At 40.4% G+C, this 9,546-nt stretch overlaps 1 protein-coding gene across 5 annotated transcripts in view; it reads left to right on the plus strand.

Annotated features, from left to right (window-relative positions):
• garnl3 (GTPase activating Rap/RanGAP domain like 3) overlaps positions 1–9,546 on the plus strand; it is a 78,281-nt gene that overhangs the window by 16,544 nt on the left and 52,191 nt on the right. The window contains exon 1 of one of the 5 annotated variants that reach the window (XM_005720228.1): positions 2,827–3,038. The exons of the other annotated variants lie outside the window; for them this stretch is intronic. Within the exon in view, the coding sequence (XP_005720285.1) occupies positions 2,989–3,038 (50 nt within the window). The 5' untranslated portion in view covers positions 2,827–2,988. Of the gene's footprint in view, positions 1–2,826; positions 3,039–9,546 lie in introns of those variants that run through there. 5 annotated transcript variants of the gene reach the window in all.

Genomic DNA, 9,546 nt, shown 5'->3' on the forward strand with positions numbered 1-9,546 from the left:
GGCATGTCACAGAGGGGGGTTTCTGCTGATTAAAAATTGATGAGCAGCTGAGTGCCATGTAGCCTGAGCCGAGCATTCCTGCAGTCTTTCATGTTGTGTGTGTGTGTGTGTGTGTGTGTGTGTGTGTGTGTGTGTGTGTGTGTGTGTACGTAGGCTGAGCTTGAGACACAGGCTGTAGCTGCGCTATTGTGAAGGTATCATATATACTAAAGATCACATTTCACCCGCTGTGTCTGTGTGTTTAAAGGGAAAAACGCGAGAGAGCTCAGAAATAAGATTTAAAATCCATCTTCACATGTTTCTGGTGTCATTATTGCTTACTTTTTGTGCGCCATCCATTTATTCCATGTACTGACCTGAGAAGTATTTTCCTTCCTTCCTGTTTCCGATTACAACATTCATCTGTTAAAATAGAGGACCAGATCCAAAGTTATTGTTATCTTTAAAAAAGGATAATGATGCAATTTTTGTAATTTTCCTCTGTTCACCCATTAAATATATTTTTATTTAAATAGTGCCACAGATGCAACAGCATAAACTAAGCTAAAAGCGTACAATAATACAGAGAAAACCCCAAGAATCAAGAGTAGGAAGGAAAAACTCCCATATGAAGAAACTTAAACAAGTCCAGTCACTTTTCTTTCCAAGCTCCTTAGATTACAATGACCTGGATGACTGAAAACCTTCACAGACTATTCTGAAAGGATTCCACAATTTGTAGATGCATTGTTTGCAGATTAGAGAGTACAGCCCCGTCTGCTTCACAATTTATCCTGCTACTGCTTAGACCAGCAGTCAAAATCATCAATAAACAGCAGTTGGTTCCACTGGTACCATCGCTGTCAGGGTGCTGGGTCTTTTGAGTTTGACTTTATTGTGTTTTTGTGACCCTCTGTATTACAATCATGGTTTAAGTTCAGGTTTTATAGTTTAGCCTCGAGTCTAGTTCTTTCTATGTTTGAGTTTTCTAGTATTCCCAGTTTATGGTTCGTCTGAGGTTCCTCGTGTGTGTTTGTCTCACCCCTGTGCCGCTTGTGAGTCTGTCACGTCATCTGTGTTTACGTCGCCCTGTGTGTGTGTCTTTGAATTTTATCTCCCGTTCCTGTTTGTGTCCCCCTCCTTGTTTTTCATTCCATGTCTCTCCTGTTTGTCATGTGCATCAATGTGTGATCTCCCCAACCCGTCATGTCTCTCCTCTCTCCCTCCCTCCGTGTCTCGTCTCCCTTAACTGTTTCCATGTCTCTTTGTGTCTCCTCCCTATGTCTCCCCAGACTGTCTTGTTCCTATGTACGTTCCTTCCTTCTGGCCCTGGTGTCTGAGTCTGTGTTTTATTTCCTGTTTTATTTTGACAGTCTATCGTCCAGTGTTTAGTGTGTTTAGTTTTGCTTTCCCCATCTCTTATGCCTATTCATTCCAGCTGTGTTCCCATGTGTTTCCACTTTCCTTGTTTTCTCTGAGTGTATATATTGTCTCTGTCTCCCTCAGTCCCTTGTCGGTGCATCCGTTTACACTCCCTCATGTCTCCATGGTATTTCCAAGTATTTAACAGTATTTAGTTTTCCCAGTTTAGGTTTTTAATGATTTGTTCTTCGATTAATTTGGTTTCCCTGTTTTGTTCATGTCTGTTATCAGCCACAATAAATGTCTTGTTTTTTGTTAAGTCTAGTCCATTCTCCTTTGTCTGAAATTTGAGTTGTATAGAAGAAAATGTTGATAATTCCCAAACACTTAATTCAATACTTTTGTTAAGTGTAAAAACTTATGGATCCAGCTCTAGCTAACTGAGATGTCACTGGTCTGGTTTACTCAAATCAGCTGGGTCTTGCACCTAGCCACAACACAGTTTCTTTGTTCTGTAACCAGTTAATCTTCACAGCATCACATTCATTAAAAAAAAAAAAAATTAATCCAGTGCTTGTTCATGCAAAATAAAGAATGTGGAGTTAGACCCTCATTACTTACACTGGGGTATACCATACCTGATCTATGGCCAGATTTCCGTGAGTCCCCCAGAGCATGTTGTGCACTAGTGATTGACTTATAGAGCGAAAGAGAAAAATCTCTTTTAATGTTTTCACTCATTTACCAATACTTTATAAATCGGCCTCTATCCATTATTAATAATATCATTTTAGTAGCCAGGTTGTCGAAAAATACTTGGCAGGATCTTTTACTACAACTGGCAACAACAGCGGTATTTTTCACAACCTGGCAATCCAAAACTGTTCGTCATTTATAGACAACCAGTGACATGCAGTAACATCAACTCTTTCAATAATGAATCTTTAAGTTAAAACTTCGGAGCCTGTGACTTTTGAGGAAGTAATGGCAGCCAAACATTTCCAATTTACATGTTTAAGCTGACTAAATCTACACTGGAGACCATTTCCTGCTACGTACCAGGAGTGATACTTAAGAGATCGAAAATTTATTTCCCTCCACATTTTTTTTTTCTTAAGTGAGCCTCAGCCTGAAGTCATGCATCTTGAACATCACTTTGCGGGATACCGAGAAGCTTGGCGCACGGCATAATTGACAGTGAGGTAACAGCGGCATCAACCTGGAGAAGAATAAGCCGCTCTGAATGGTGCTTTTTGCTGCAGAGCCTCAAGCAACAAATTGTGTCCACTTGAAATGCACCATTGATGAAGAGTCTATGTGTAAGAGAGAGAGAGAAGGGGGAAGAGAAAGAGAGGGAGAGAGCGAGGGCGACCACACAGTAAACGCACAGCTCCTATGGCAGATCCGTTCCGCTTCACTATCACGCAGTGAACAGTTTTTTGGCTCTGAAAGAAGAGCTGCAAAAAAAAAAAAAAAAAAAAAAGCAGTTGGAGTACCAGTTGTGGGGCTTTTTTGTTTTTTGGTCAGCAGTTGTCGGAGTTTGCGCCGCAGTGATGACCAAGCGCCCTTAGCGGGTTAGGAGTGGAGGAAGACGTCCGTTTGCCGTTTGCTGTCGCCTTGTCCGCTGGACTAACATCGCATGGGGACATGAGCAGTGTGGATCCATCCTCTAACAAACTGTTGACTTTCAATCAGCGGTAAAAAAAACCAAAAAAACAACCTAAATCCCACTCATACCTGTGTGAATGCCGCTCACTCATCTGTTGATTGCATGCTATCGTATCTCCTCCAGCACTCGCATATTTTACGCAGCTGAACGCAAATTAGGCTGGAAACACCTGCTCTGGTGTCTTCCAGCGTTGTCACCATTTGTCGGTGCGCATTGGCACCTGCTAGATCCGCGACTTGTTTGTGCACTAACTGACAGGTTTTGGTCGAGTTCTGGCTACTTTACGTGTGAGGTGCATGATTTATCGGTCTTTGCTCGTTTACTTCTGTTAACTAAAAGCGTCGCTGAATCCACAAGTCTCCAGTCTGGAAGTAAAAAGCTCCTCAACGTACAGCTTTTAATTAACGAATTACTGTCGTTAGTTTTAAAAATTAAAAACAAACAGAAGCAAACCAAATTGGTTCTTTTATTTTCTTTCATTTTTGCCCGAGAGAACAGACATCACAGGAGCTATGTGCATGGAAAAATGTGAATTATTCATAACCTGCTTTTCAGTTCAAGGTGTGGAGGTGCATTCGGCATTCTGGCTTTGTGTCAGTATAACATATGTGAGACACACAGAAGGCAGGCATCTGGCTTAAGCTGAGCAGCTGAGTTTAGATGTAGTCCAAGGCTGCTTACTGTGTGGAAGCTCATTTCCAGCTTCTTCTTCTTCTTTTTTTTTTTACAGATGGGAAATGCCACCGCTGCGGCTCTTTTAGCAGCTTAAAAGGGAAAGCTTTGGGCTGCAGTGACAGCTGAACACAGAGACTGGGTGTATAGGAAATACTCTGAGGTGCCAGCAGCATACTGCAGCGTTTGTGTCAAGATGACTGTGAAATGTCCATTCTTAAAATGATTTCTAACATCGCTGATCTGGATTTTTTTTTTTTTGCCCCATTTTGTGTGATTTCTGCATCATCTTAGCTTTCAGTGATCACTCTTGCAAATTGTGACTCAGTTTTATTGGGAATAATTCATAAGTCCTTATAGAAAAGTTAATGAGTAGCAGTTACTTTGCATACATATACTGTAGTGTGCTATGCAGCTCTGTCAATAACTTCACTTTGATATTTACATGCAAATATTCTATATCACATCCTGGAGTGCACAATAAGAAATTATAATTGGGATACTGAATGCTTAATTGACAAATTAGTTTAAGGAATTTCTCATACTACCCAAAAATAGTCTTCCAGTTGGTAGTATAACATCATATTTTTGCAGTAATTCCTAATATTTATAGTTTTTCTTCATGTGTTGTTATGACAGCCTGTGTCGGAAAGCCTTCAAAAAGTAACATTATTTCTGAATTGTGTACCAGCTAATGGATATTTTATGTCGGCCCCAAAAGTCTTTTGTTTGGCATTGTTCCTGCTCCTGTTGGCATCTTTTTCTCTCATAAACAAATCCCATTTTGTTGTGATTAAAGAGTCACACAGTGCTTAATGTAATAGGAAAAAATGACTGGTTTAGTCTCGTGGAGCAGTTGGAGGTTTCGTGTGATGGGTGTACTCTACATTTCACTCCATTTCAAAGGCTGCTGTCCATTGTCTTGTGACAGAAACCACAATTTCCAACCTCTCCTGTACTGCATTACTGAGGGCAGCACTTGAGTAATGAATATCCATCTTACCTTGTTCGTTTCGAAGCGATTTCTCTTTGCTCTGAGCTTTCAAAGTCATTTTGCTTTGGCTAACAGCCATTATGCTGCTGGAAAGTGATTGTCTGGACTGCTGTGGTGCAAAGTTCAAGCTATGATGTCTAAACATATGGGTGGCTTCAAATGCGGGACTATAATTTCAGCTGTGCTATATCTCAAAACCATGTAATGACACACCATGTCAGGAGAGTGAGGTAGCTTGATGGGCTTACAGCCAGTCATACAAGCCTGAAAGTGGACTAGCTGCTCTGATGCAAACAAGGTGATGTGAAGCAGATGTAAAGTTCATCATGTACACACTTTTAGTACACTGCATTACAGGCACAGACAGTAGGGGTGGGGGGATGGTATATAGATTAACTATCTATATTGATTTCAGAGTTAATGTTGTTATGAAATATATAAATACACTCACTGGTTACCTTACCGGATACACTTTACCAGTACACCTTAGTTGGACACCTTTTAGTTACCAAACTTCCTTAATTCTATGTGCTCGAAACATTCCTTATACATGATCATGACTGACATGATGGCATCACACAGTTGCTCCAGATTTCTTGGCTGTACATCCATGATTTGATCTCCTGTTCCAACACGTTCTATTAGAATGTGATCTGGTGACTATGGAGGCAGTTTGAGTAAAGTGAACAGACTGTCATGTACAGGAAGGCAGTGTGAGATGATTTGAGCTTTGTGACGTCGCACATTATCCTGCAGGAAGCACCCACGAGAAGATCTGTACACTGTAGTCATAAAGGGACAGACATGGTTAGCAGCAATACTCGGGTAGGATGTGGTGTATAAGAGTGGGGTTTAAAGTGTGCCAAGAAACTATTCCCCACACTATAACACCACCAGCACCAACCTCAACCTTTGCTAGAAGGCAGAATGGAGCCATGCATTCCTGTTGTTTACAGCTGATTCTGATCCTACCATGTGAATGTTGCAGCACAACTCGATACTAATCAGGCCCTGCAGCCTTTTTCCTTTTCCTTTTTTCTTCTGTTGTCCAATTTTGGTGACCCCGCATGAACCATAACCTCAGTTTCCTGTTCTTAGCTGATAGGAGTGGCACCTGGTATGATCTTCTCCTTCTGCAGCCCATCTACTTCAAGATTCGACATGTTGGGATGCTTTTCTGCATACCTTGGATGTAGCCAGTGGTTGAGTTAGTATTGGTTCGTTATCGACTTAAGGAAGTTTGGTCATTCTCCTTTGACTCCTCTGGTCAATAAGGCATTTTTACCCAGAGAACTGCTGCTCACAGGATTGTACAGGATGTAGAACTGGCAACCTTGAAGCCACATTCAAATCTTCTTTTTTTTTATTCTTCTGCTTCTTCTGTTTGAATTTCAACAGGTCGTCCTTTGCTATGTCTACATGTTTATATGTACTGAGTTGCTCCCATGTGATTGGCTGAAAGAATAGCTATATTAACAATCAGTTAAACAGGTGTACCTTATATTGTTGCCAGTGAGTATGTGTATAAATTGGAATATACTTGAAATCCTGTCTGTGTTACACTCCTGCAGCTCTGTTCTCTGACAGGTACATGTTCCTCATCACATTCAGGGCACTTCACTCCCGCAGCTTGTTCCACCTCTCTAATAGTTTGTTAGCACAGCATGAATGTTGCTTATCTGTTTGGTCTGACTGAAACCACATTGAGCACAAACAAGCAACCGGCTACACCTCACACATGTGTTAAAATACCTTTCATTTTACAAGTGTTTTCCAGAACATACGAAGATGTAGTCTCGGTCTGGCAACAATGTTTTTCCCTTTGAGCATTATGGAGGTTATGAGATTTTGAAAAAAATAAACAAATCAAAATAAGTCAAAAAATATCAGTTGTAAAGATTTGATTACTCTGCATGCAGAACCACTTGTACAAGCATCTTTCGCACAGTTCAGCCCTAACTTAAAATATGAGAATCGTCATTGGAAGCACCAAACTAATAAAATGAACAAAATGAGCTTCAGTGGGAGATGCAGTGGTTCTCATTAAGGAGATGGTTGAGGTAATTTCACCTAATCACCTTCCTCCAAGATAGAGTCCCTTTCATGACCCTCTCTCTCAGAGGTACAGTGAAGGGCAGCAACTCCCATTATGGGCAGAAAAACCCACGGCACATATAGTTGAAGGTATTGTTGTGCTGGACCACTTTCTTAATCGCATCTCTGTAGAAGAGGCAAGAATGAGGGATGGGAGAGTGTAAGGAGACGATGATGGATACATCCTGTAGTACACACACACACACACACACACACACACACACACACACACACACACACACACAAATGCAACCTTTAAGCCTGAGTGGGCATTATGTATTAACAGCCCTACATCTGCCTTTAGCTTGTCTGCAGAGACAAATAAACCTTACCACAGAGTGAGGAGTTAAATGGAGGTAAACCGGAAATAGAGGGTGTTGGCCAAAAAGGAAGAGGAGGCTAAACATGGGGGTCATAATAGGCAATCATGGTACATGATACACGGTAACACAAGATATTCAAAATGTGGAAGGTGTACAGCTAATAGCACACTGTTATTCACTGAATCAAGCTGAGCACCCATCAGCTAATCGGTTGAGTTAGCTTTCAGGAACAATGGCTAATATTTTGGGGCTTCTGGTGTCGCCGGTGGATCTCTAGGTGAGGACTTCCTGTACCATTCTTTTCTATGCAGATGACTTTTGAAAAACTAATAAAAGACAGCAGCATTGTGAAACTATAAATGGTTTTGATGCCAGAACTTAGTAGAGAAATCCTTGTTCACAGCTGTAAGATTCTTCTGGCAGTCTGTCACCAGGTTTGCAGACATCCCTGGAGGGATTTTAGCCCACTCCTCTTTACAGAAACTCTATCAATTCTTTTGGTTTCAGCGTAGTGTGTTCCCAGTGATGTTCCTGGTGACTGTCTCTAGTCCCTTCAAGTCATTAACAAGCTCCTGCTGTGTAGTTTTGGATTGATCCATCACCTTTATCATGATCACCCTCGTCCCAAAAGGCGAGATCTTGCATTGATCTCCAATTTAAAGGCAATTGATCATTTTATACTTCTTTCATTTTTGAATAATCGCGTCAATAGCTGTTAAGTTCTCGCCAAGCCTCTTCGTGAGTGTCTTTTAGCCCATTCCAGTGTTGTGCAGGTTTGGTTGTAATCTGTGTGACACGTGTACAAAGCCAGTCAGAATATCAACCAAACATCCAGAAAAAACAAAATAAAACACTTTCTATCCATTAAAATGAAACTATCATAAATATTAGAGACTTCTTATCTCTGGAAGTGAGAAATCGTATAAATTTGCCGGGGGATCAAATAATTATTTCCCCCCACAGGGGAAATAATAATTTGGCAATTGCAATCTTTATGTTTTGTCCTTATTGCGGATTGTTTACTGCACCCAGTATGATCCCGTTCAAATGTGATTGGTTATCAGAAGATGGATTACCCCTTGCCTTCTAATCCTAATCTCATAAGTTAAATGTATAAAATCATGAAAGCCTTTAAAGATTTAAGCAGTTCTGTGATAGGTCACACACACTTGTGCTTGTGTTTGAACAATTTGTCCTGAAGCACCAGCTAGCATACTGTACCGATGAGAACATGCAACTTCAGTTTTCACACAGTTGCTGCGTGACAGCCGAATAACTTTAACTCCACACAAACTTCCTCCCCAAGAGTTATATCTGTAGTGTTACTGCAAATTGTGAGATATTTGCCCAGATCCGTGTGTACTCAGTGCGTATGCTTGTAAAGAAAAACATGTCTCATATGTGAGCATGAACTGGAACTGTAGCAGCATCCATCTATCCAGCTCTCTATGTTCAGTCTAATCTTATAAAATTCTATAGACAGAGAGGCATTGTTTCTGCCACTCTTCTCTTCTTTCTGGAACTTCTCTGATTAACATTTGAGGAAGGGAATGACACTGCACGGCATGACGAATTGCACTGCACATCTATTTGGCAGTGCCATTGCTTCATAAATGGTTTTATTGCTAATGGGATTTAACTAGATTCTTATGACATTTAGCATTCCAAAGAAATAAAGCGTCACAAAGGGAACTTTGAGAACGCTGCCTGCTGTGAATAGACAAATTAATTGATCGTTTTAGAATTCTACTGGGCTCGCTTTGTCTTTTCAATTCATCTTTAAGATTTGAGGCTTTTTAAATTGCTACTAAGAATATCTTCTACATGGATAACGTTGGATCGATAATAACACGATTGTCATGACTAAAAATAAGCAGTGATACATGGGTGTATCAGCAGTACTGTAGGGCAATTCAGTGCTGTCATACTGAGAGTCTCTTAGCAAAGTTTTTGTAGGGACGGAAAAAAATATTCGGTCTTTTGTGTGGAGCACCGAGTGTCAAACCTGACATTTCTAATCACAAAAACACTTGAATGACTGACCAGCTTTCACTGTAATTTACTTACCACTGAGAGGAAAGAAATCCACTTGTTTACTTCCTCTCAGTGTTAAATGATGACATTCATGAAAGTGCAGTGTCCGTGTTAAATATGTTATAGCTGCGAGTCCGAGCTATGCTGTGATAAGCTTAGTGACTCAGATCTCTATTGCTATTGCTCTTTTCATCTATATCTCAACTAGAATGAAAATTGGAGAACTTACGCTTGTGCATGTTTTAGTGTTTTCAATTTGTCATCATTTTATTTTTCCTTAAACCAGAGAGAAAACAGCTCCTTATTTTCTGTCCCTTCTGTGCAATACTACTTTATGTCTCCATTATAATGCTTTTAGGACCAGATAAGGTTATTCATATTGGAGAAACACTTAAATTTTTTGTATTAGTATTTTTTTT

The sequence above is a fragment of the Pundamilia nyererei genome, unplaced genomic scaffold, assembly GCF_000239375.1.
Source record: "Pundamilia nyererei isolate P.nyererei 1_Seehausen unplaced genomic scaffold, PunNye1.0 scaffold00002, whole genome shotgun sequence".
Taxonomy (NCBI): Eukaryota; Metazoa; Chordata; class Actinopteri; order Cichliformes; family Cichlidae; genus Pundamilia; species Pundamilia nyererei.